This window comes from Typha angustifolia, chromosome 15 (assembly GCF_048772165.1).
Source record: "Typha angustifolia cultivar Huaian chromosome 15, ASM4877216v1, whole genome shotgun sequence".
NCBI lineage: Eukaryota > Viridiplantae > Streptophyta > Magnoliopsida > Poales > Typhaceae > Typha > Typha angustifolia.
In genome coordinates, this window is record NC_133253.1 from 19,579,177 (window position 1) to 19,604,791 (window position 25,615).

General features: G+C 39.4%; 4 protein-coding genes across 9 annotated transcripts; 1 reads left to right on the plus strand and 3 right to left on the minus strand.

Moving 5' to 3' along the window:
- The first annotated feature begins 206 nt into the window (after positions 1–206).
- Positions 207–1,065, plus strand: LOC140778736 (uncharacterized). The gene has a single exon (XM_073123585.1). The coding sequence runs from the start codon at positions 292–294 to the stop codon at positions 898–900; it is 609 nt and encodes a 202-aa protein (XP_072979686.1). The 5' UTR covers positions 207–291; the 3' UTR covers positions 901–1,065.
- A 1,658-nt stretch (positions 1,066–2,723) lies between these two features.
- On the minus strand, positions 2,724–8,141 carry LOC140778336 (3-oxoacyl-[acyl-carrier-protein] synthase II, chloroplastic-like). Its single transcript, XM_073122997.1, has 13 exons — positions 7,580–8,141; positions 6,677–6,882; positions 6,301–6,504; positions 5,979–6,089; positions 5,788–5,883; positions 5,642–5,687; positions 5,482–5,561; positions 4,760–4,828; positions 4,566–4,650; positions 4,328–4,482; positions 4,185–4,265; positions 3,605–3,664; positions 2,724–3,413 (listed from the first exon to the last, which is right to left on the minus strand). The coding sequence occupies exons 1-13, from the start codon at positions 7,878–7,880 to the stop codon at positions 3,297–3,299; spliced, it is 1,611 nt and encodes a 536-aa protein (XP_072979098.1). The 5' UTR covers positions 7,881–8,141; the 3' UTR covers positions 2,724–3,296.
- A 706-nt stretch (positions 8,142–8,847) lies between these two features.
- Positions 8,848–16,408, minus strand: LOC140779764 (respiratory burst oxidase homolog protein E-like). 2 transcript variants are annotated; one of them, XM_073125015.1, is made up of 15 exons: positions 16,252–16,408; positions 15,331–16,139; positions 15,047–15,206; positions 14,909–14,957; positions 14,659–14,772; positions 14,052–14,546; positions 13,082–13,465; positions 11,618–11,713; positions 10,977–11,092; positions 10,714–10,884; positions 10,451–10,610; positions 10,171–10,356; positions 9,943–10,071; positions 9,292–9,370; positions 8,848–9,179 (listed from the first exon to the last, which is right to left on the minus strand). In XM_073125015.1, exons 2-15 carry the CDS (start codon positions 15,956–15,958, stop codon positions 9,070–9,072), a joined length of 2,877 nt encoding a protein of 958 aa, XP_072981116.1. In that variant the 5' UTR covers positions 15,959–16,139; positions 16,252–16,408; the 3' UTR covers positions 8,848–9,069. The 2 variants fall into 2 exon arrangements, with proteins under 2 accessions (XP_072981116.1, XP_072981117.1); XM_073125016.1 differs by lacking the exon at positions 16,252–16,408 and having other exon boundaries at positions 15,331–16,197.
- Positions 16,409–18,825: 2,417 nt separating this feature from the next.
- On the minus strand, positions 18,826–25,508 carry LOC140779588 (uncharacterized). Of its 5 annotated transcripts, none has more exons than XR_012107369.1 (10): positions 25,309–25,508; positions 25,136–25,208; positions 24,546–24,610; positions 24,144–24,211; positions 23,958–24,064; positions 23,680–23,729; positions 23,508–23,590; positions 23,346–23,438; positions 19,537–19,852; positions 18,826–19,399 (listed from the first exon to the last, which is right to left on the minus strand). XR_012107369.1 is itself a non-coding variant. In XM_073124725.1 (9 exons), exons 2-9 carry the CDS (start codon positions 25,188–25,190, stop codon positions 19,396–19,398), a joined length of 525 nt encoding a protein of 174 aa, XP_072980826.1. In that variant the 5' UTR covers positions 25,191–25,208; positions 25,309–25,507; the 3' UTR covers positions 19,381–19,395. The 5 variants fall into 5 exon arrangements, 3 of the variants coding, with proteins under 3 accessions (XP_072980826.1, XP_072980824.1, XP_072980825.1); XR_012107370.1 differs by having other exon boundaries at positions 18,827–19,399; positions 19,537–19,849; XM_073124725.1 differs by lacking the exon at positions 19,537–19,852 and having other exon boundaries at positions 19,381–19,399; positions 25,309–25,507.
- Positions 25,509–25,615: the final 107 nt, after the last annotated feature.

Genomic DNA, 25,615 nt, shown 5'->3' on the forward strand with positions numbered 1-25,615 from the left:
TTCCAAATCAATCCGAATCGTAACGTCGACGTGTTAGCCATAGCCGCCATCACGTGGAAAGAATGATCTCAGTAGTTCTCACGGGGGCATTTTGGGATCAACCTCGGTATCTCCTTCACCCGATTCCGAGCATCTTCCAATCCGATGCCTTCGGATCCAACGGCTAAGATTTATTCCCATCTCTTTTTAAGTACGCCCCACTTCCTCGTCACCCAAACCCAAACCCCAATTCCACAGGAGGAACCTCCTCCACAACTACAAGAGAGAAGTTTGTCACCTCCTCTTCCCAAAATGGACCTCCTCGAAATGCCCCTCGACCACCTCGCCTTCCGCTTCTACTCCCTCCCCGCCATCGCCGCCAGCTCGCTGCTGACGTGGCTGGCGGTGATCGCCGCAGCCGTCGGCCTCTGGCGCATCAGGTCCGCCGGTTCCAGATCCGACGTCTCTGCTCTTCCCTCTCCCCCTGCTCCCCACCCTCCCCCGAGGATCGTGGGAGCCACCGGAGCTGACGTAGTGACTCCGGCTCGGGAGGAAGCGGAGCCGATGGTGCCATCTCCGCGCACGCCCAAGGTCCGATTCACGGCGTACTACGATGCAGCTTGCGGAGGAGGATTCCGCAACGTGGATGAGGACGGCGAGGAGGAGATGGAGATGGAGGTTGATGATGATGACGGCTTTAGTGAGCCCATTGATGGAGCTGAAGTGGAGATGACGGCACCGTGGACGGGAGGAGCTTCGAGGATGGAGGGGATGATGGTTGGGTGGAGGGGAGACCTCGGATGGTATGACTACCAAGATATAACGGCGCTCAACGGCCGCGTCGTGAGATTGTGGGATGGAGAAGGTGGGCTGACGGCGGCCCAGAAGAGGACGGGTAGAATGGGAAGATATGCATTTTAGGGGAGGAAGACAACAAAATTTAGAAAAAAAAATGTAGATAATTATGTTCAATTAATGACATTTTTGCTTGCATTAATTCCACCATTTCCTCTCTCTCTCTCGATTTACTTGCGTACCTTTGCCGACCAAATGATTTGAGGATAATAGAAATGGGATTTAATTTTCCTTGGTAACATGGCAACAAATGGGCAACAATATTGCTTGATTGCAGATTTAGCTCGATAGCTCTGTAGAATCTTTGTATCTCCATTAGTTTTAGTTTTCCGTTTAAGCTTGATTACCTTGTTACACCACCACCATCATCGTAGCTCAGTAATCAAGGTTTGATCAGCACTGAGGTTATGAGTTTGATTTTCTCCATAAATATTAAGATTAATTTTTGATGAATTTATGCATTTGATCTATTTTTTAGAACGTGAATGGCAAATTGGCTACTCTACAAAGCTAGAAACAAGCAATTCGCAATACCCACAAAATATTTGAGTACAATCCTGTGCCATGTCATTGTAGGAGCCTTTTGCAATCTCAAGGTGAAGGGCAAGATAATATATGATCTTCAACAAGTGGTTAAGATTCATGGTTCCTTTTTGTTTTTTAGTTTATTTTTTAAGGAAAAAAAAAAAGACATAGATGATAATTTTATTAATAAATGGAATTATTGTAAGCCTGATATAAAACATAAAATAAAAACAAAAACAAAAAAAAGAGAGAGAAATCGGGTGATGACTCTTGAACAAGTCTCACAACTTGATAATCATCTATAACACTATAAAGTAACACATCATAACATATTCATACGACATATTAAAATATATTACAAGATATATAGCTTAGAAATGATCACAAATGTAAAGTATTCAGTGTCCAATGGCTTCATTAGGATTACTACAAAGCAGACACACTTAATCTCGCAAAATATTAAGAAGAAGCTACAGTGAGATCAATTAATACATATGCTAGATATCACCGACGATAATACCCTTGCGATTTAAAAAAACTCATTGTTTTAGTATTATATGAATATTCATATCACCCATATTTTTTAAGATAATTAAACATTTTTATTTTAAAATTATATATTTAAAAGAGATATATAGTAACTAAGATTTGAAACTTTAATACAATAAAAGAGATTGAAATAATAAATTTAACAGAAAGAGAAGAACCAACCAGTCTGATATTCTTAAAATTTAGAATATAGTCTGTAATTTTGCCTTATAAAATAAATGGGCATACGGAGTTAGGGTAGTGCCCAGAAATTGCTAGTCTCAAAGGACTATAAATGGAGGAGGGCTTTAATTGGAGATAGCTGTTTCGATGGCCCACAAAATGCAAGTGGTTGAGTCCAATAGCGTCCGAGTACAATATATAGTTCTCAATGACTCTTCTTCTATAAGGTTCTGCGGGCTTCTCCTCAAATAATAATAATAAAAAGAAAAAGAATTGGAGGTAATAAGTGGGCCAAATGCATTGAAGCATCCCCAAAGAATTTATGGACTCAATTTAACGTGACGCATACTACTATGATATCATATTACTCTACATTATAGCATTTCCAAGCTGGGTGGAAAAATAATATTTAATATCAGTCTGGGTTAAACTACCTTTAATTATTAAAACTTCTTCTTTTTCTTTTTTTGAGATATTATTATTATTATTATTTATTATTAATATGAGCAGTTAACACGTGGATATAGTCTTTTCCTCGTTAGTATCGCCACTGATCGATTGCTTGGTGAAGCCAGCTGTTCCTTTTATTTGCCTGATTTGACATCTGAACATGTTATTAAAGACTAGCCGCAAGTTCATATACGTAGAGACAAACTATTTTTTATAGATTTATGTTCAAATGTTTACAGAAGGATGGGGGCTACTCTCTCATTGCACTCTGTGATAACGATAGCTGTGAATGAGTGTACTGATCACAGACTCAGACTGGGACTCCACAACCCACACATCCTGTTTCTTCTGGCCACCCATCTTAAAGATTCATCTCATCCTTCCATGGTGGTTAAAAGCAACAATGAAATAAGAACACTTTTGAAGCATCAAACAAGCATACAATGAAATATAAGTTCACTTCATTGCATTCAGTCACTTTTAGTAGTGGCAAATTCAATAAATCACTAGCTGGCATATGGTCATTAAATCAGTTTTCCTCTGGCTGACTGAAAGAATATTTTCTTGTAAGTTTCTCCCTGGAGTTCAGGAACACCACCTCATTTGCTGCCATATATTGGGAAACAAGCATACGAAGAATCCTCCCAGAATAATTGGGTGATGGATGTGCATCAAGCAGATAAAGTTGGCTGAAGATCCCCAATAATTAGCCAGAACAACGGAACAAGTGAAGGAAGAAGGAACCATTTGACACTCCTCTGAAGCTCATCTGCTAACTACTTGTAAGGTGCAAATAAAATGGATGAGTTGTGGCCACCAAAGCCAAATGAATTAGATAGTGCCACCTTCACGTCCAATCTTTCCTTTCTCGCGCCCACTAAAATATTCATATCCTGAATCCAAATGTTTGGTCTGGTCAGTAGAGTCAAATGTGCGAAAACCGGGGGTGATGAGTTATCACTTTTAATTTTCATTAAAGGTATGGATGATAGTGAATCCAATAATAGTACTTGTCATGAGATTTTTATGTGAAAATCTGCAAGAACACCACTTGATCTTGAGAGGAAAGAAAAGCAATACGTACCACATTCTTCTCCGGGTTTTCAAGGTTGAGATTTGGATGGACCCACCCTGATCGAATTGCCTACATTAAGATCAAGGCTCAGAAAATAAGCACAGAAAGACATCTATGCAAGAGGGCATCTTAATTAGAATCCAAAAATTGCCAACTATTTATGCTTTTCTATGAACAAGAAAGCCTTTATGCTGCAATTATTTTGAAGCAGGCATTAGGCTATGATGCCTTTTCTGTAATCAGCTATATATATACACTTTTATATGCACTACGTTGTATGCCTCTGCTAGTCTTACACTCTTAAATTCAACTCCATGAGCAAATTCTTCGAGCAATTGATTAAACTGAAGCTCTAATCACGCTTTTCTCCAGGCACTTCAAAATCATAAGTTTCACATGTCAGAAGAGCCTTCGTTTGACTTGATTCATCTTTCGACTCCTCTTAAGGTTTTTTCATGATATTAGTGATGAAAGATTTGATATGTTCTTCGCAACAAAAAAATAATAATGCCCTTTTGGTGATACAGCCTCTAACTAGGTTAAGCTACAGATTTTTGCTAACCACAATAGAAGAGTTCAAAATTTTTACCTGAATTGTAGCAACGGCTTCCACTGCACCTGCTGCACCTAGTAGATGTCCAATCATTGATTTTGTGGAGTTCACTCTTAGCTGTAAAAAAATTTGTCAGAAACCAAATCCGATAAAAATTCTTGTCCAACAAACGACCATACCTGGTGATTATCACCAAAACAACGTAGAAGAGCTTGATATTCCTTCAGATCGCCGGAAGGTGTCGATGTTGCATGAGCATTAACATAGTTGACATCTTCTTTAGCCACCCCAGATTGTGACAAAGCCTTCTCAATGCAAAGGGAAATGCCAGTGCCTTTTCGAAAATATCAAATAGAAGTTTTATTCAACAACGAGTATATAAAATGGAAAAAGAAAGACAACGAATTGCACGTGTACCCTCTGGATGAGGCTCAGTCAAGTGGTATGCATCACAGGTAAAGCTTCCACCAAGAAACTCAGCATAAATATCTGCTCTTCTTTGCTGCAAACAGAAAGGAACAGTAAAGAAAATGAGACTCAAATTAAAAAAATATAAATTTTATAACCTTCTCCATATTCTTCATCCATAAAAAAATTGCACGTAATTCAACCTTAGCATGCTCTAGCTCTTCTAACAAAAGCACACCGGCCCCTTCTCCCATTACAAATCCATCTCGATCCTGTTAGACATTGATTGGCATGAACATCAATGGATTAAGGTACTGTCTATGCAGGCTATGTAGTAAAAGGGATATATAAATTGCCAAGAGAAATGTAATCATTTAGAAAAAAAAAATAAAGAGAAAGGAAAAAGATAGGACAATGCGAGGAGAATAAGAACCTTATATTAACTTCCCAGTCAATTATATGCAGTTGAAAGATGGCAGGTATCCTCAGAATTGCTTCAGATATGAAAAAGTTATATAGCGTTGGCATGTTACACAGGTTTGAACTGGAAGTTATGAACTGACAAATATCAATTAACGAGTTGAGAATTTTTAAGTAATGATCAGCGTATTGTGTTAAAGAATTCAAATTAATAAGATAACTATGGAGTTCCATTCTTTTCCTGTGTGTTTCCTCGACATTTTTATATGAAACAAATATGTAGAACTCGCTGGTTCAAGTTCTAATGTAACATAAACCAAGGCTGAAAATATTTGAACAGGTAAGTATACAGATAATTCAGTATCCCCATTCTCTTACCAATACATCTGAAATGTTAAAGCACTGCTACATCAATAGTCTGGCTGCAAATTAGGACAATACTACCTAGTAATTGTTGCTTGGGGGCTTAATATTGAAGTAAATGAATATCATAAATGATGCTTACAATATCCCAAGGCCGTGAAGCTTTAATTGGATCACTATTTCTTTGTGATAGTGCTCTGCATGCCACAAAACCCCCTAATCCTGTAAGTTTTGGGGATAATGTCATTTATCAAGAAGTTCAAAAGGTAGAATGCTTATAATAAACTAAAGCAAATGCCAACCTATAGGTATAATTGCAGCATCAGAGCCACCACAAAGCATCATATCCTGCAGTACATAGCTTTAGAATCAGAAAAGGCTAAACATTCAGATAAACAGCCACAAATCAAACTCTTTTAAGGGAAGCCAAGGTACAGAAGTAACTTACTGCTTCACCTCTTATTATGTGGTTTGTGGCATTCAATATACAAAAATTGCTGGTAGCACAAGCAGTTGAAATTGAATAATTAGGACCCATCCAACCCTGTAGTCACAGAAAGTTGCATAAGAACCTCATCGCAACTATTCCTGAAAATTTTACAGGTCTTATACATGTCTGTGACAGTAAATTTAGACTACCAGATCCATCGCAAGCATAGCAGAACCCATATTTGTCGTTGCAAATGGTACACAAAAAGGGTTCATTTTCTTGTATGAAACCCTTAAAGCTTCAATTGCATCATTGAATACCTGCTCACAGATGCACAAATTTTATTGAGGTTGGTTAGTATTTCATGGAACTTTTATTTGCAGATGATGGAATATATCAATTTCTTCAAGTCCATATGCACTGATAAAAACTATATGAAAGATGTTTCAATTCCATAAGGAAAGTTGTCAGCTTCTTCTGGACTTTTTCATCTGTTAGCTATATATAGTCAAATAAAGTGCAAATATCTACCTTCATTCCACCCATTGCAGAGCCTATTAGCACTCCACATTTCTCCTTGTCCAACTGACTCATGACATCTTCTGTAACTCCACCATTGGCTAACGCCTTTTTACCAGCAATAAGTAAGTAAAGCATGAACTTGTCCATCCTCTTAGCTAGTTTTGGAGCTATCCATCCATCTGTTGAGAAAGATTTAATTTCCCCTGCTATTCTCTGGAGAACAATGTCTGCATCAGTAACTGGAAGAGAGGTCAAACATCCCTCAGTCCACCAAAAGTCACAGTTGCTAAAGCTTCAAACCGTTGTATGAACAATGATGTAGAATTTGTTTAAATTTCATTATCAAACAAAGGAACCAAGTGTAATATGAAATGATCAATCTCACCGTTGGAAAGTTGGAACAGTCGAATGTCTCTATTTGACTTATGCCGCTGACACCATCAAGAAGATTACTGTATAAAGTATCAGGATCATCTCCAAGTGGAGTCACAACACCCATCCCTGTCACAACAACCCTCCTCTGTTTCGTATAGGATTTATTTTTCTCTGCAACCACCACCGCAGGTTGTATAGCTACTGCCATAGTTTTACCTGCATCATGAAAAGGAAATAAACCTTACTCCTGCTACCACAAACTTAAAGGTCTCCTCAGCCAGTATCCAAGACCAAGAAGTTTCAATTGAATGTACTGTAGTGGCAGTTTTATCATCAAAGTTCGGACAATATCATGGAATCTGGGCCATGAAAATCCAATATGGTTCACTTTAAGTTTTTGGATATCTCCGAAGTCCATAACGGACACCCACCATTTCTTCAAGAAATTTAGCATGTTTTAACAGAGCAGCAAATTAGTTTCTTTTGACATTTCTGGTCAAAAGCAAGTTAACTGAAAATGAATACTCTATTACTCTTCCATCTAGATATAAGTTCATGGACCATATAATAACCCAAGATTCGAAGTATCAAGCAATTAATAAAGATCTCTTCTATGTTTTCACCCTTCCAGGAGATAAGGCACAGAGAGTTATTGGTCCTAATTGAATCTGATAACCATTTCAGCATCACTGCCACAAGTTAATCCGCTAGGCCCCAACTCCTATTTAATATTTCAAATCACAGAAACTACATATAAAATTATGCCAGATATGTAAGCTGGATCTATTGAAATATATTTCCACATATGAACTAATCTTAGCTAAAGAACAGAATCATACTTGCAACAAACATTTGTGATAGGAAAAACCATATAAGGAAAAACAAACAAATAAACAAAAAGTAAACTTGTTACCTGAGACGGTAGCACCGCGTGCAACCCTCCGATGTTGCCTTCGAGTAGCCTCTGCTTTTAATGGTCCAAAGAGGGAGAAGCCATTCTCCCCAAAGAACATCGATCCACTTCTCGAGTTGTAAAACTCCGCACAGGGTTCAAATGCCAAACACGAGCTCGCTTTCCCGACCGCCTCCCTCCTCCTCCTCCTCCTACACTTCCTCGTCGGCGCCATCAAGAAAGTATCCTTATCGCACGGAGTCGATACGCACGACGCCACGAGCCACGTACAGAGCGAGGAGGCCATGGAATAGCTCGCCATTGAGAGGCAGAGGAGAGCAAGAAGTAGTGCTCAGAAGCCACGAGGGGCTAAAGCGCGAGATGGAGTTTTGAAGGGCTTCTCGAGAGGAGAAGAGCCCACGAAGGGATTTGGGATTCTCGAAGAGGAGCAGGGTCGAAGAGGGATCACAAGAGGAGGTGGGTTCTGGGAGGAGAGCAAAAACCAATAAAGAAATAGGAAGTTGGCATTGGTCTCACTTGGAAAGCTGCGAGCTTTGGTGACTCTTAAGAGCACCTGGCGGTAGCCATTGCCAAGTGGGAGAGAGTGAGAGGAGACATATAATACCAAATTACGGCAGAAAAATAAAAAATTAATAAGAATAATATATCATACAAAACCAAAAGGTACTCACGTGACATGAACATGGAGAAATTTTATTTTATTTTATTATTGTCTTCTCATGTGCAATCCACCCCACCATTGATCTCATGGAAATATTAATTATAAATGCTATTATTCTAACAGTTGTTTAGTACCATAAATTCATTGCTGTATTTTAGATTATAACTTTTGATGACAATCGCATACTCATGTTTGTTAATGACATCTATTTTCATAATAAGGATAAGAAATTTTAAGAAAGTTGATAATTATAAGGAAGATTAACAATCAAACTTTGCAGCCATTGATTGCTTGCAACTTTTAGTTGATAAGAACACCCCCATTGTCTGCTGTCCTTATATCATGCCAAGATTACCTCTGTCCTTGCAATTCCAAACTGAGCAGGATTACTCTCATCCTGATAAATTCTCATCTCACTTGTTTCTGTAAAGCTTTAAAATATACTAAACGCCTAATAGAAAAAGTTTAGGAGAACGAGACTCCCTGAGATATAATACTATCTGAAATAATGAAACAGAGAAGTAAGCAGACGACTCTATTATGGGTCTTTTGCTGTGTCTGCTAGGATGATATGGATACAAGAAGGAAGATTAATACAAGCAAAAGATGGAAGAGAATAAATGTGTGCATTCATATTGTTACCCGTATATGTTCAACATTTGTAAATAATTATGATGTATACATGTGTAACCCTTAGAAAATTGACTTTTGAGATGGCTGTTGCTCCTCCCCATTTTGTTAACTCAGATGCTTAACACCTTCTCTACTTTATATTATGTACAATTATACTTTCTGTTACTTTGAAAAAATTACACAAAATCTGTGACAATTAGAAGTATTCCTTGTGGAAGTGGAAGCGTGTCGTCGTTCTTTGGTTCATTTCATGAGATAGTCTTTTCAGTTCCTTAGCTAACATTGGTGCACCGCAGTAAAATACTCCTGCATGCATCAGAAGATTTCAAGTAAAGGTTCATGAATTACTGATTATGAAATCATTTGAATTTCTGCATTTAGTTGACAGAAGTTTTCGGTTTCCAGTTTAGTATACTACCTACTGTGCCATTGGGATGCTTGGAAGCTATTCTGGCGAAGACCTCTTTCCAGTTGGGTCTTGCAAAATGTGTCCTCACCTGCCAATTGATGAATTCAGTAGGTGTAAGTTGCATCAACATGGGCAATTGTGGTTGCATAGATATAACCTACCATATATGCTGATTTACATATACTACTTAGCCGACCAAGAGCTCATGACGCTATGCATTTCTCTGTCTTGTACATGACCCAATCAACTTGATTAAGATTCTTTGAAGGTTATTACTCAAAGTTCAGGGATGAAGTAGTAGGAAGTGGGAACCCTAGATTTTTTAGATCTAAGACATTCTATTAAACAGTCAATAACTGTGCCTAATGAACACAATTAGCTAGGATATCTTAAGAACTTAATCAGGTGAGTGGAAATGGAAAAACAGTGTCAGGCATGTAGTACACATACTACAAACTTCTAAAGCAATTGTATGAACTCTAAAATAGACAGAGTACTACTTTTAACTGCAAAGTAGAGCAATTCAGTCTCATTTTGATGCATCCGTTTTGAGTCATGAGAGATAGACAAATTTCACATTTTCCCCTTTTCTGTTTGAATTATTGTTTTTGTATATCAAGAAACTGCCTAGCAATGATCTTTTCATAGAAAGAATGTTACCCTGGTGCCAGAGACGATGTCAACACCATGCTTGGCATGATTTAGAGCTTGGACCATTGTGAGTAGAGTAGTTCGTGCATCACGCTCCTCGTATACGCTTGTCAAATAATTATGTAGTTCTATTATACCCTATTTCAGGCATAAAAAACATTCAGCTATCAGTATAACAATATTGTTTCCCATGGAAATGTGCACACAAGTATGGGACATGAAAAGCAGAACGATCACCTTATTATCCATTTCTGCTACTTCATTCATAACTCCTTTGAACCATTCAAAAGATCCTGGTTCTCTAGTAACCCAGTAAAAATGGGCATTGGTAGTCCTATATGCTCTCTTCTTGTTGCTACTTGTTGTGGAGAAGCTGAAGCTATTCATGCTATCTTCAGACCTGCTAGTTTCCATTGCTAAGTCCTAAGAATTTCAGACAAACACACAAATGTAATAAGTAAAGGCTTCATAACATAAAAAGGATATGTTAAGAATAATAGTACGCATGAAATTTTACCATTAATTCTTCTGCTAATTTAATGTTGTTTAACAGGTCTCTGAGAATGCTTATAAAAGGTGTTGCTCCAATTCCAAGCCCCACAAGAAGTAAAACATCATAGTTGCGGAAATCTTGAGCGGGGGCACCATAAGGACCATCTACGAGCAATCTTGGCAAGCTGTATTCGAAATTTAAAGTCTTAGTGTTTTTTTTTTTTTTTTTTTTGTCTTTCAAATACAAAGGAACCATAGAGATCTTGATTTAGTGTGTGGTTTCCCAACCTTCTTTGTCGTACTGCACCTAACTCATTGAATGTAGCTCTGCCTATTGAGTTTGATGAGTAGTAGTTGTCAACAAAAATACGTTTCAGCTCCTTTGTCCAGTCTCCAGAGGTTCGAATGTGAACACTGAGGTACTCATCACCAGGAGCAGAAGTGATGGAGAAAGGGTGCCTGTTATGGAAGAATTGGAACAGAAGGAGAACTCTTCATATGTGACCAATTTAAACAAGGGAAGACTGAGAAGTAGAGGTGGAGGCACAAACCATTCAAAGGGAGAGATTGTGGGACACTGAAGGAAGATATATTGCCCACTTCTATAGCGAAATCCATAGGGCTTAGACATTGTCAGAGTCAAGACACTTCCTGGTAGCAGGGAAACCTGAATGATTTAAACAATATTAGTCTTTCTGAGTTCAGTATTTTGACTTCAGATAAGTTTTCACGATAGTGTTCCTAAAACATAAATGGTATATAATACAAAGGTATTAACATCTACTAGTAGAGGGTTCAGATTGTTAAGCACTTTGCTGGATGGAACATACGAATGGAGCCTTTAGGAAACAGAATAATGCTTACTAGTTTACTCTTATGACTAACCTGTGAACCAATAAAGAACATGATTCCACTGCAAAAGACATATATCTGTTAACTATGTTTTTGAAATGTTCCCCAGGATGATCTTTGCGGTTTGATTCTAGATAATGATTGATCATTGTAATCTAAAGCAAACTAGGATGAATCACTAAACAAACAGCATAACATGAATTATGGAAGATGTTAGTATCTTTAGGGTATAATGATGATACACAACAAGTGCTTACAATCTTAGTTAACTATAAGACAGGCTAGTAGGTCTCATAAATAATAGAAAACTACACAATTTAGTAAGGAGCGAATCATTTACCTTTAAGATCTTAACAGAGTAAGCCTTGGAGCGTAAGGCTCGCAATGTTCGTTCACCCACATAGAGCAGCAATGGAACAGAGATGTACATCCATGTCTGGTGGAAAAGAAAAACAACTATGGGTCTGAATTAATGAAACAAAATATGAATATAGAAAAATTTCTAGTTGAAATTCCTCTAGTTCAGACTTGCATAGGTTATTGTTTCAAATAACTCATCAATGCCAGTATACAGCAATGAATAGAAGAGTTGAAACTTTCTCGCCTACTTAGCTAACATCTTTATATATTACACTGCCTACTAATAATTCACCTTCCCATTTAGTATATACTCTTATCCCCCCCGCATAGGACATCCTAGAAATATAATTTAGAGGTGTAATTGAAGTCCCGCATCTGGCGGCTAAATCAGTGGCAAGGTCATAGAAACAATGGGTTGATATTAAAATAGTGGGACGAGGCATCGTCTGCCATCAATGGAATACTCCTTTAGACCTTTTCTTTAGATGCCTCGACAGCTTTAGAATTTAGATAGTGACCTAGGCTTTGGGGGGGGTTGCTCTGGAAGTCACTATAATAATTAGCTTTGGGCAACCGCCCATGTGAGAAGTGCAAAGTGCGAAGAACCTCTCTTAATTAAGTGGGGTTCTCGCCAATAAATACGTTAGTTTGGTGGTAATCCGCACCGCCAAGAATGATTGACACCTATAAACTACAGAGCAGTCGTAGCTACATGTCCCAAATTTGATATACAACGACCTAATAATACAACTTAAACTATTGTCGGATTCTCCTAAATTTAAAGTAGGAAATCTACCAGACCCTACAACTTTAATTAATATTCTACTGGGATTGGCTTAAATCACTACAAGAAAATTCAACTTTTTTCTAAAGTTTAATGTGTGTAATGTAATGAAGATTTTTTGAATTAAACGTCCATCGCCGGAGCTAAAAAGCATAATTACGGAGCGAGGAGAATCTACTAAAAGTAATAAAACATAAACTATTGCTGGATTCTTCGAAAAGTAAAGTAGGAAATCTACCAGGCCCTACAACTTTTGTTAAGATTCTACAGGATTGGCTTAAATCTCTGCTTAAAAGAAAAGGTCAACTTTTTTCTAAGGGTTTTTGGGAAGAAAATAAGGCCTTAAAAAATCCTCTCGTCTTCCACTTTCAATATCCATCATGGGAGCTAACAAGATGAATTAGGTAGCGCGGAGAATCCCTTGGGATTTTCTTTTCCTATCTTTTGTTTTGTTATATCACTGGGGATCACTTGTGACATACTATATTAGCATCTGAAATGTGTACGCGACAACTAATAAGACCTATCGTTATCTAACGTGATGGGATGTTCATTGACTCTAAGCTTAATCTATAGTTCAGTGAGCAATGCTTAAGGTTACGATAAACTTACTAAACTTTTTTCTTTGAACAAAAAAAATTGGGGGGTTAGAGCACATACCGTTCTCTGATACCACCTGTGGACGAGGTACAAGAAGTAACCGTGGACGAGGAGAAGCGCATAGACGAGGCCGAGGAGGTGGTGAGAATACCAGAAGGCATTGAAGCCGGTGAGCCGATTCAGCGGGAAGGGGAGCTTTGCACCGTTCTTCCGGAACGGGTGGGTCGCCAGTGTGAAGGAGATGGTCATCAGAATCACCATGGCGATTCCGGTCACCCCCTCGATGCTCGAGAGGAAGGTCAGGTAGGTGGGCTTCTCCGGGCCGAAGTATGGGGCCACGAGCTCGTACTGCTCCGGGCTCGACCCGATCACACGTGGGAAGTCGCACGCGAGATGGTTGCCCGCGTGGAGCATGATTCCGACCACGATCGCCGTTGCAATCATCTATTAAGAAGGAAAAACGATAATATAACAAAGATGAGCATTCTTAAGGTAAGGTAACCGTAGTAATATTATTAATTATTAAAGTAGTGGTGGTCTTCCGAGATTAGTCAGGAGTCACCAACTACGACAAGGATTATGTCATAAACAGGGTCGTCGTTACAGCTCGCAAGGCGGGTCCCACAAATGATTGATCACGTGTCGGTCAGTAAGCGTCTATACGTTTCATGTAGACATGTAGACATGAAGAGCACTCACTGCCGTGTCCGCTTGCAAGATTGGAGCTTCTCGTGGGACTATGCACTTCCACTGAATTGATACTGAGGTGTGGGGTCTCACGCGAAGGGCCAATTAAATTGCGGCGACAAGAAGAGCCAAAGGCTCCTCCGTTTAGAAGACATAATTACTACTAATATTGTACTGTCGGAGAACAAAATCCTGGCCCAGTAGAGGCACCCCACCACCACCACATCATCTAATTAAAAGAAGACGGCATGCCGCCTCGGCGCCTCCAAGACTGTCTTGGAGTACGACAGCTGAACAACTAGGAGAATTGGTTTTTCCATGAGGAGAGATCGATTCATCATACCTTATGGAAGGCGATGTTGTCGTCGAAGGGTACGAAGAAGCGGGCCCACGTGGACCGCAGCCAGGTGAGAGTGTTGCGGCAAACCGGGAGCAGCACGAGCGCCATGTTGAGCTTAAGAGTTTCCGCCGCGCCCTTCGCGGTCGGGAGGCAGTAGCCCATCACGTGGAACGCCGCCCGCCGCCGGTACTGGACGAACTTCCAGGCGAACAGCGCCGCCATGGCCGCCGCCCACAGCGCCACCACCCACGTGCGCCGCCAGCTCTCCTGCGTCGCTAATCTGACTTTCGCCGCGGCGCGCCGCGGCCCCCACCTCCTCCGCGGGCGCTTCGGCTCGGCGGCGTTGCTGCCGCCGGCCCCAGCCCCTGCCCCTGTCCCGGCTGCCGCTCCGCCATTGGCGAGGTTTTGGCTCCATCCGGCGGCGCTGGCGGTGCTGAGCGGACGGCTGTAGTTCATGTAGACGTCCCTCTGGAGTAGCAGCGCCTCTAACTGCCACAGCTGGAACAGCAAATAAGCGGCGTGTCAGCAACAGCCGCTGCCACTTTTCGAAACAATGGCAGGTCGTAATATTTTGATAGTTGAGGGGCGAAATTGGAAGTTGGGGACGTACCTCGATGTAGCCGAGATTCTCCGGGTCGAGCTCCTCCATGATCAGCGCAGCGTACTCCGCCGCCTGCTCCTTGAGCTTCGACAGCTTGTTCGCCGAAGCGCTAAGAATTATCAACTGCGATCGAACCAATCACCCGCAAATATATTTTGATCAAAATTACAGATTGGGACCCGCGAATAGTATTAGCTGCCAAGGCTTAGTTGGCCAGACAAGACCCAAAAAGGGAATTCTGCTGGAGTTTTAAACTCACCTCCTGTACTTCCTCCCTCGTTATCCTCCCGTCCACGTTTGTATCCACCCTGCGATAAACCAATAAATCCATCTTCTTAATTTTTCTCGTTAATTTCGGAATTAGAATGGAGATGAAGATTTAATAAGAATAGGTTACATGTCGAAAAATATCTGGAGACGGGCGTCGAAGCTCTGATCTGAGATCTGGAGCCAGAAATCGTGGAGCTCCTCCTTCGTAATCCGCTCCAAATTTTGCCGGCTCCGCCTCGCAAGCGCGTCAAATATCCCCAGAGCGAACTCCTTCGAATCCACCATACCTGTCACCCCCCAAAAATTCACAAATGTCACCTCAACGCCTCACCTGGCGGTAACCCGACTGCAATAACGAACTAAAAAGGATCGGAATAGATCAAGAGCAAGCACGAGAGAGAGACCTATTACCTATGCATTCCCCGAAATCGTCACGGGAGAGCATCCCGTCCTTCGCGAGGGCGTTGAACCGCTCCTCCACTCTCCTCCACAGCTCCGCCGCCTCGACCGATCCTGTCGACCGGCTTATAAATCGTAGCCCCTTGAGCGCCCGCTGCGCTCCGGATCGGCTCCGGTTCAACCTCGCCTGGATCCGCCTCTTCTCTCTCGCCGCTAGGGCTGCGGTGGCCACTGCCGAGGACGACGACGCCGCAGCCTCCTCTCTCCCGGACGACGGCGACAACCGCCGCGGCGACGGCGATCTCAGCCACGCGAACTTCTTTCTGATCCGCGACGACGTCGACGAAGACCGGCTCAGGCTCCGTCCGCCGGAATCCTGCCCCGGCGCTCCGCCATACATGGTGGCGAATGTCGGCGTGACGCTCCGCACCACCATGGAGTCCTCGTCGAGCTCGAGCATCACCTCGACCAGATCGCTCTGGTCGGCGAGGAACACTGGCAGCATCCCATCGTCACCGACTCCGCCGAAGGCGTTGGTGAAGGACTCGTTGTCGGATTCCTGGTCCTCGGCGAGGAAATCGGCCATCCGTCGGTGACTGGTCTTCCGCGCGCCGTTCCCCCTCGGCGGTGTCGTCCGCATTCTCACAAGGTGCGGTCTCTTAATCTCCCTTCCTTCCCTCTCGTTTCCTCTCTGTCTTTCTATCTCTCCTTTCCTTTTCCTCCTCACCTTCTTAAAACGAACTCCATGCCACTAAATTCAACGCTTAGGCGACGACAGAGAGAGCACCGAACCAGGGTGGTTGGGGTTCCTTTTACTAAACCTGAGAAGAAATGGAATTAAAAGCAAGCAATATTTACTCAAAATACGTACACAATATAAATACATTTAAACTGCTTTAATCCATTTCTCTCTAAGCTGTGAGGATAATATACATGCAGTTCGTCGAAGATCAACGCTTCTGAGAGAGACAGGTGTCGTCGAACATCAACGCTTCTAAAAGTGTATACCAAAGCAGCGATTAGAGAGAGAGAGAGAGAGAGAGAGAGAGAGAGACGGGGAAAAATAAATTTCCGGTTCACGGGGCGAGGGAGGGCAGGGGCTGGGGGCAGCCGAGCATATATAAATGCGCGTCAACCTCCGGTTGGCGGGAGCCAGTGACGGTAACGAGCAACGAAAACAACAAGCGAAAGTTGCAGCTAATCGTCGGTTAACTCTAAGTGGTGGTAGTTTTCTACATTTTACGACAAAATTAATTAAGCACTTCGCTTGTTAATTAACGAAGTAAAGTGGCCAACTTTTTGGCAGATTGACTGATATAACCCTCGCACTTTAGAAGAGTTTGAGGAGGCCGATATGTAGGGTCGGGGTTAGATTAGTCTTTGGTGCTGCGTAGCTTGCTGCCTTCGTGAGCAATATTGTTAGTTAAGTCACGCGATTTCCCTATTTTCTAAGCTTTGGTATCATACAAAATGAGGGGGGATAGCTTCTAGAAAATTGTAGAAAGTTCTAGAAACCTCCGTAAATTTCATTTGTAATTGAGTAAATGAGCAAATATGAAAGATTGCTCGTGTTGGGGATTTTAACGAAGCCTCCTAATGGGTTTGCATTAAATTATGCGGAGATGTTGGGGTTGCTCGGATGCGTAACGAAGAAGCCCTTGGCATTAAACCTTTCTCTCAAGTTGGTTGAAATTGGTATATGGAGGATACCTGTTAGTTGATCTGATATGCAACAAATGGAGACTAAGAAGGATTAACCGAATATTTTTCGTTTGGTCTGTTCAAAATAATCGTAATTTAATTTGCTAGATTAGTCCATTCGGAGTTTGTATGTAATATAGCGTAGTCAATTTGCTAGTCTAGTACTCTCCATTTGTTGCACTCCCTGCTCTCCTTTGCTTAGTATGAGTAGTTGTTTTTGGAGGTAGCAATGATCTTGATAATCTAATGATCCACACCTATGGTATAATCATCCCTCTCTAAGAACCCACCTGGATTCTTCTATAAGTTACCATTTTAGTTGTCACTTACGGAGAGGTAAGTGGGTGGTTGCACAAACTTTTGTCTGTCCTGTGTAAAACTCTTTCCTGAGAGTTTGGATTACATGTAGAAAATTATATGCAATAACTCTTTATCTAGGGTGGTTGGAGAAATTGTATGCTTAGTTGAGCATGATATAATATTAACTCAGTGGTCCCTCATCAACCCAGCTGTTTGATATGATTCTTAACTAATTGGACAGGGGCTTCAAATCTGGATTGGTAGTATACAACCTTGATCATAGATAGCATTGTTTGATGTTTGGATGATGCTTGTGCTGCTGAATAGGGTAGGCCCTTGAGCTATTTTAAAAAATAACTCAATCTTTCTTAGGTGGGTGTATGCAAATTAACACCTTGATAGACACAAGAATGTTTATGTATGTGTGTCCAAATAAGATCGAATGAACAGAAGGTCAACTGGGTAATTTTACAAGTCGTGGTAGCCTCTCTAGTGGTCATATTGAGCTTCGTAATGGCTTAACTCATATGGAATCTTTTCTACCAACCGCATGGTGTTAAATTAGTGTTGCACCACTATGAATAAGAAAAGTACAAGATGTTGCTTCTACCTCAATTTAAACTATTTTTTTAGATAACCCCAGTCATTAGATAGGGAAGGTAACAAGGCTTCATCTAACGTGATAGACTACGGTCTTTCTCCCTCTCAATAATAAAAAATAAAAAAAATGCTAGGAGTTTGAGTTATAGAGTATAGTCTCCCGAAATAATGGCATAAAGCTAGGAACATAAGCAAACCAAAAAAAAAATGTTTAGCTTGCAATAATAATTCAGCGACATATTAATTAAAATATTAAATTAGACAATTTAGTTTATTAGCTAAATAAGTTTAGCAGAGCCTATGTGATTTTATATAAGGGAACATTGAGGCTCTTATATGATCCTTTTTAAAAAATAAAAATAATAACCTACGCGTACTATACTAGTTCAATTGTTTCTATGTTCTAGATAGATAGATACCAATGGGCCGGCCATCAATAATCTCCAATAGCGACTAGCGAGGAAGCAAGATGCTTGCTTCTTTAAATCGTCCCAGCACGTCTGCCACGCTTATAGTATGAAGCTTAATTCTAAATGATACATAGCTTTCGATAATTTTCCACTAATTAAAAACCTAACTTGATCGAGAGGTCAACAACTCGATAATCGATGTTTCATTAGTCAGTATTCGGAAAAAAAAAAAGAAAAAGAAAAAAGGAGTTAGGTTGTGATGGCAAGTATATTTATTCGTTCATTTAGAAAATCACTAGGTTTCAGTAGTTAGATTACATCAGACCGTAGCCGCCTCTGTTTTGGCTCCAAAATCGAACATATTGAACCTATGAAACTCTGAAAATTTCAATTAAAACAGAAGTAATATAAATAACCAAAGATACATCAAGCTTATTTTTTGTCACATAAAATTGAAGAACATGGATTCCTAGTTCCTATATTTTTTGCATTGAGCGGTAATCAGATACGGCAGCAATAATTCATTAACTAGAAGAAAAAAAATTCCACCATTTTTTTATAGCCACGCTCGAAGAGGCTAAATATAAATATCAAAGATTTCGTCCTCTCTTCTGTTGGACGTCTAAGGAATCATTGAACCTATCATCATTGATTAATTAGTTGTAGAATGTCGTTCTTCCACCTCAAATTCTCCCCTCTAAAGAAAGAGCAAACTACTACACGAGGATCACACGTAATGGAGGCACATCCTAGTAGTTGCAAAGAGTTGGTGTTGCATGTACTAAAGGGATTATTTTGAGGTAGGCTTTTGTTTTCTGATAGCTTTTCTAACTCCAGTAAGGTTACAGATTATTGCAACCTACTTCTGTCGATGACTCTGGAGGGGCCAATCGGAAAGCTGCACCTCACGAGCTCTTTTTGTCAGTCAACAACGAGATGGAAAAGAAAATGCCACGAGGAAATCAATCAAAAAATAAGACCCATTTATATAACACCAATACGTACTAGCTTTTTTTTTTACTGCCTTATGGGTGATGCTGATGGCCATCCAACAATACGTGCTATATCACCTGCATAAATAACGATAAATATGATATGAGGAGAAGGTATATATAAACTTAGAATTTTTCTAGTGAACAAGATAATGAAACAGTTTTATTATTATTATTAAATAATTTCTTGGTAGGTTAGCTCAACTTCCCCGTACCTTTCAGAGAGTAGATAAGCATCACCATCAAAATCTTCAAGCACATCAAACCCTAGGTTTTCTACTTCTTAAATCAGTTGGAAGTACAATATTGTAATAGTTGTACGACTCAAAATAATAGCACTGTTCTTCTAGAATGGAGGTAAAGAATTTCCTGAAATCGTTCCCAAATTTGCTTTGATCGTACCAAGTAAATAATTAACTTGCCACTGCATAAAGACTCAGAAGAGTCATATTGGTCGTAAGTCCAAATCAAAGAAAACTGCAACCATCTCAGCTTTTGCAAGTAATTCCAGATCCCATATCTTTCTCACTGCTATTGAAAAGAAAATTTCAGACAAATCACCTAACCAAAAGTATTCTCATACAACCTAAATATCTTAATTAAGCACAAGTAGATGTAGCAGGCAGTACAGTAAATCAGATGGATACAATCCCCAGTGAGGACTAAAATGCAAGGAAATAAAATGTCCCACAAGAAAGAGCAGTACAAATGAATCACCCATTTATGAAAGAATTTAAGTGGTAAAACTGAAAGAGGAAGGTTATTTTCCGGGTGGGCAGTTGCTTTCAGTGCCCTTCTTAATTTCCTCTGAATATACTTCTACATCGTTCTAAACATCTAAATTGTTTTCCATTCTAAAGTAAGAACAATCAAGAATGTGAAAAAGGTTTTTATTTCGACCCAACATAGCACCCCAAAAAATAAAATCTAGCAAAGAATATAAAGAATACATAACACTTTCTAATATTAAAAAAAAGATGAAAAGAATCACGACATGAATAGTTTACGAATCAATCCTTAATGATTTCAAATCTCTAGTGTTTTCACACTGTGCGAGACGTCTTTGACGATCATTCTTATTTCCAAAACAACAGATCCCCAATTGCAAAAACTAAAAAATGTTTGAATAAGGAAGACATAACAAGATAGATAGTTTCTTAGTCAAGTAAAACAAAACCAACAGCCAACAGACCACCAAGAATCATACTGGAAAGGTACCCTGTCCAACATCTGAAGCCTCATCTAAGTATAAATGGAAATCCTCAGCATATTACTGTGTAATATCCTAAATCCAATCTTCATATTAGACCAGATAAATATCAATCATATTTCCTTGCACACAATATTATACAGCACAATTAAACCACCCCTAAGAGGATTGGAATGCAGTGAACATCAATCAACATGATTTTACTCACAAACAAACATTGGTCAACATTATTTTTTTTTCTCTCCGAAACTTAGTTCTCAAGAAAAAAGAAATTATAAAAAAGAAGAGGCCATGCAATGGCACTGAAAGTTAAGTCTTTAAAATGACTACTGCTGGTAGGTGAAGCTTTTCATGTCACTACCTAGAAAAGCACTTGCTGCATGTATAAGTAGCAGACAATCATAAAGAAAACAACAGTCTAAAAAACCAAAGCCACAGAGTTCTAGTGGAGCAGCAATAAATCTTCAATTAAAAGAAAATCAAGCTTGCACATCATGGTATATCATATGTGATTCTAAATGACTCGTGATAATCGAACCAAAGGCAATGCCCATTTTGTAAAGGTTCTTCTTTGTAATCAAGTAAGTTATTAGGAAAGCAACATTTTACTTTCGCACCTTCATGGCCCTCTTCCTGTATGACATCCTATCACTCAAGAAGACTTCAGATCGTCTACTCAACTGTTATACTAACCATGCAACTTTTAATAGAGTGAAGGTTTATTAATGTGAAATCAGGATTCAGGTTTGCAAGCTTCCAGTTAAAAATTGTCTTTGTATGTGTTAAATTTGTCAAAAGTTGTATGCCACGAGTTACTGATTCAGAGGCATACCTTAACAATGATTATACTAGTGTAGAACACAAATGACATGCCAATCATGCAATTTATGCTTAGAAAGAAAAGAAGAAATTTGGCTTGTGAGATAGAAAAAAAAACAGATGAAATATAATTGCAATATCTCCATCATATGTAGGAATCTAAAAGTTCTTACATTCACATCAATTAAAAAGCTGATCAGCCATCACACTGAACTGCAGATCAATAAAATACACTCTGACCTGCTGTATGATCAGTCACTTGCATAGTCTTTGGCACCTTAAATTTGGCGTCCTACTGCAAGCTTCTTTGATGTTTTCTGCAGCATAGCCAGATACTGCAACATATGGACTATATATGTACCATCACAAACCATAACAGTTGTGCCTTCATGCCATCTAAACTGCTTTCGTACATAACTTCCTATCATCTGTCTCAGATGCCCTACATATTCTTCTAAATCAGCATACTTTTTTTACTTTAATTAACTGATACCATTAAAAGAAAGACCCTCACGGAGCTAAAACATGTCTTAAAGCAACTCAATAGCAAAGTGATGTAATAAAACGCAATCCTTAAGCATGTGAATCACGACAGATTGCACTCTTGAGAGTGTGAATTATCTGATGGAACTAAGGGTGGCTGTCCATAAAAATTCCTCATGATGCAAGCTTTTTTCACAAAGATATGGTTCCACTAGACCACAATCAAAATATGAGAAGGCTTCAAAAGAATGAAATTTTTTCCAAACCAGCTCTCAACCTATCATCAATGATCAACCCTCTAGAAAGTGGTACCAAAGTCCCAACCAAAGAGAAATCAGGCCTAAAAGGACCCTATAAAAGCTATAAGGTTGTCTTATTCAACCATATCATCATTTATCGACTTGATAAACCAACCCCACCCCCACATCTTGATTCAACTTATTCCTCAGCAATGGGATTCTTCAATTTGACAAAGTAATTGCTCATCAATTAACTAATTAGTTTATTAGGTATCATCTGTACTTCAAGGAAACAAAGCAGTATATATATTGGATGAGCTCAGAATATAGACTACCTGATCAGTTATTATACATATACATCCTTTAGCAGGTGGGTTTAATTTTTGAAAGAAACAAAACAAAGATCCTAACAGTTTCCAATCAAGGAGACCTGAAGAAGCTTTATTGCACAAAAGTCAGCATAGTCCAAACAAGCCTCAGAGCAGAAGAAAAAAAAACTAGGAGACCTCAGAATTACAACTACAAAGTTTCAGTGCAATTTTGACTAGTATACTGAAAAGGTCTTATTTTATTTAGCTAAATCCAAATAAAACAACAGCTAATGTAAAACAGAATATCTTTCTCATAAATCAATGATGTCACAGGTCAATTGGCTAAAATGGTTGCATGATGGTAAATAAGATTTGAAAATAATCAAATATGCTATTCCTGTTAATAGTCCAATATCATACAGAAGTAGAATTCGAACTTTGGAAATATTACTGCCTGACTAATGGATGATATTGGATATCCTCGTGAATTCACATTAGTCAGACAGAACAGCTTATTGGCTACTATGTTCCACTCTCATAAGATTTGCTGCACAAACATCATATTACTGAATTACCAAAGTGAACAGGCAAAGGATATATTTGAAATCTGAAAAAAAAAAATTCAGCCCCACAAATAGGGGATAACAATGACCTAAACAATTATATAGAGAAAAAAAAATTTAACCCTCATGCATTATTAAAGTGAAGACTGAGTGATGAGAAAGTTCTATTTCCCTTCCCAAATGTGTTTGGATATCTCAATAAATTACTCAATGTGATTATTTAACAAGCCTTATCCTGTTATACAACAATGACGGTAATTTTCATGGTAAGGATTTTAAAAAAAGGGGCACTGAGAAAAAAAAAACAAATCTTCATATCGAATACTACAAAACCGAGTCAGGAAGTATCTTTATCCCCAGAAATTGTGCCGCCATACTCAATGTGGTTTCGGTACATACCCATCAACAGCAAAGTTCCTCGTGGCTGATGGTAATGCCAAGCGTACGCCATCAAGCTCAGGGCTTGCAATTACTTGGCAACCAAGACGAGACCTACAAAGGTTCCAAGTTAAATTTAAACAGTATGAGAATACTTCTGAGTTTATGGATGAAGAGAAATACGTTTCAGTTAGCCCGAATGCAAGGTCCAGCATATCATTCTCTTCATCAGTGGGATCTTCCAATTTGTTGTAGTACTTTACATCCTAAAAGGAGAACTGCTCGTCATGCAATGCTGTAAGGTTATAACTAGTAATTATTACAAGATACGTCAAGAGAGTTGTCAAGTTCATACCATCACAATCACATGGCATGTAGAACAAGCAAGTGAGCCCTCACATGCTCCTGCAATTACAATAACAAAAAGAGGAGAAAGATTATTTAGGTAACAGAAATTACATGGTAGTGCACACAACAAATCATTAAATCTCAAGATTCATATAAACCTAAACAGCATACTGGTGCAGCATCTGACAGCAAGAGCAGATCTTGTAGGATAGATTTTTCTCAAGGTAGTTGTAAATTAGTAACTACTGACAACCAGCCATGCCATATGAAAAACAAGATAAGAACCTTCTAGTTCTATGTCATTCTCATGAGCAGCTTCTAACATCGACATTCCAATAGGAACTTTGATGTGCTTCTCATCTCCGTCCTTGTCGACAAACGTCACAGAAATCCTGCAAATTTTCAGAAAATTAATCATATTGTGTGCAAATCCTGAAATTATAGTCAGTGTAAAATCAAGAACAATCTTACTTGTCTTTTTCTCTGCTGCCTTCATCATGCGCTCCATCATTTGAAGTGGTGGAGAAGAGAATATTCCTCTGCAAACACATGCCACATATCACTGAATGCCATGGTTCAACCAATTTTAGCACAAGATCTCACGAAAACAGTCCCTATTATGTTTTGATATGTATGAAGATCCTCAAGAATCCAGACAAGTTCAAATGAGAAACCGTTTATAAAGGTCACAAAAGAATAGTAATGAACCCTCCCAAAAGGAGGCTCGGGGTAACAATAGACACAAATAAATGAAACCGGGCTCAAAGGAAGGATCGTTAGCAAACAATATTTTCATCTGAAAAGTATGTAATACTGAACAAAATTTTGTAATAAATGAAGTGGATGGGTGATTGTTAGTAACAGAGAGCTGACCACAGGGTTCAAATAGTGTCTGAGATTTGCTCTCTTGTAATCTCGTCTAGCTAAAGAATGTTGACCTGCAAATAATAGCAACCGTGTCTCAAAAGCATGAACTTCACAATGACTAGAAAGAGTAATTCAATGAATAAAAGGCAATGATGGCAACCTTACCAATACATGCCAAAGCCTTTTTTTTTTATTAGGAAAAACACGTCGACATTTTCTTTGCTAAATCAAACCATTAAGGGATATACAATGAATACAAGATATGTATGGTCATCGAGATGGTTTATCCAAATGTTCTAAAGTTAATTCTCCCCATTCATTATAGAATCAACTAATGCAAAAAACAGATAGATTTAAAAAAGTGAAAGAAAAATTCTCTAGTAGGTAATAGCAGTTCCAAGTGGAATGGTGCTAAAACAAACAATACACTAATATCGCACGTATATGTAGGCAAGATGGTTTGAGAAAGCTTATAGAGGCGATCGCTTTGCAGAAAAATAAAACAAAATCTTCTTATGACAAGTAAATGCGAGTGTCTAATTCATTACTCTACAAATCAAAGAAGGAGACAACAACTCAAACATAAATTCACTTGCCTACTGTCGCCTCCTTCACGATCCGAACTCCGAGCCGCGCGATTCGCGGGAACATGATTCACACCACAATAACCTGTAAACAACAAGGAATCCGCATAAAGTAAAACTGAAATCAAAACCCTAAGTAGCGCTTAAGAAGAATCATATCATCGTCGAAATTAGAGGAAGATGACCTCCTAGGAGCTCGCTTCCACGACGGCAGGAGGAAGAGAGAGCGATGGGGAGGAAGAGCCGCCACCGCCACCGACTGATTTATTTGCCAGACCCAACCAAAACGAACTAGAAGCCTCGACGGGGTTTCAAAAATCACGACCGTACATTATATCGATTGGTTAAGAGTAGAGGTGATCGGTAGTGCAAGACTGGGCCGGACTAGATTACTATAGCATGTTATCCTCTACTAGCCATACAGAGCTTAAGTAAGGGGGTAATGAGCAAAATTTTAAATTATATCCGACCGAGCATAATAGGCTTTTATAA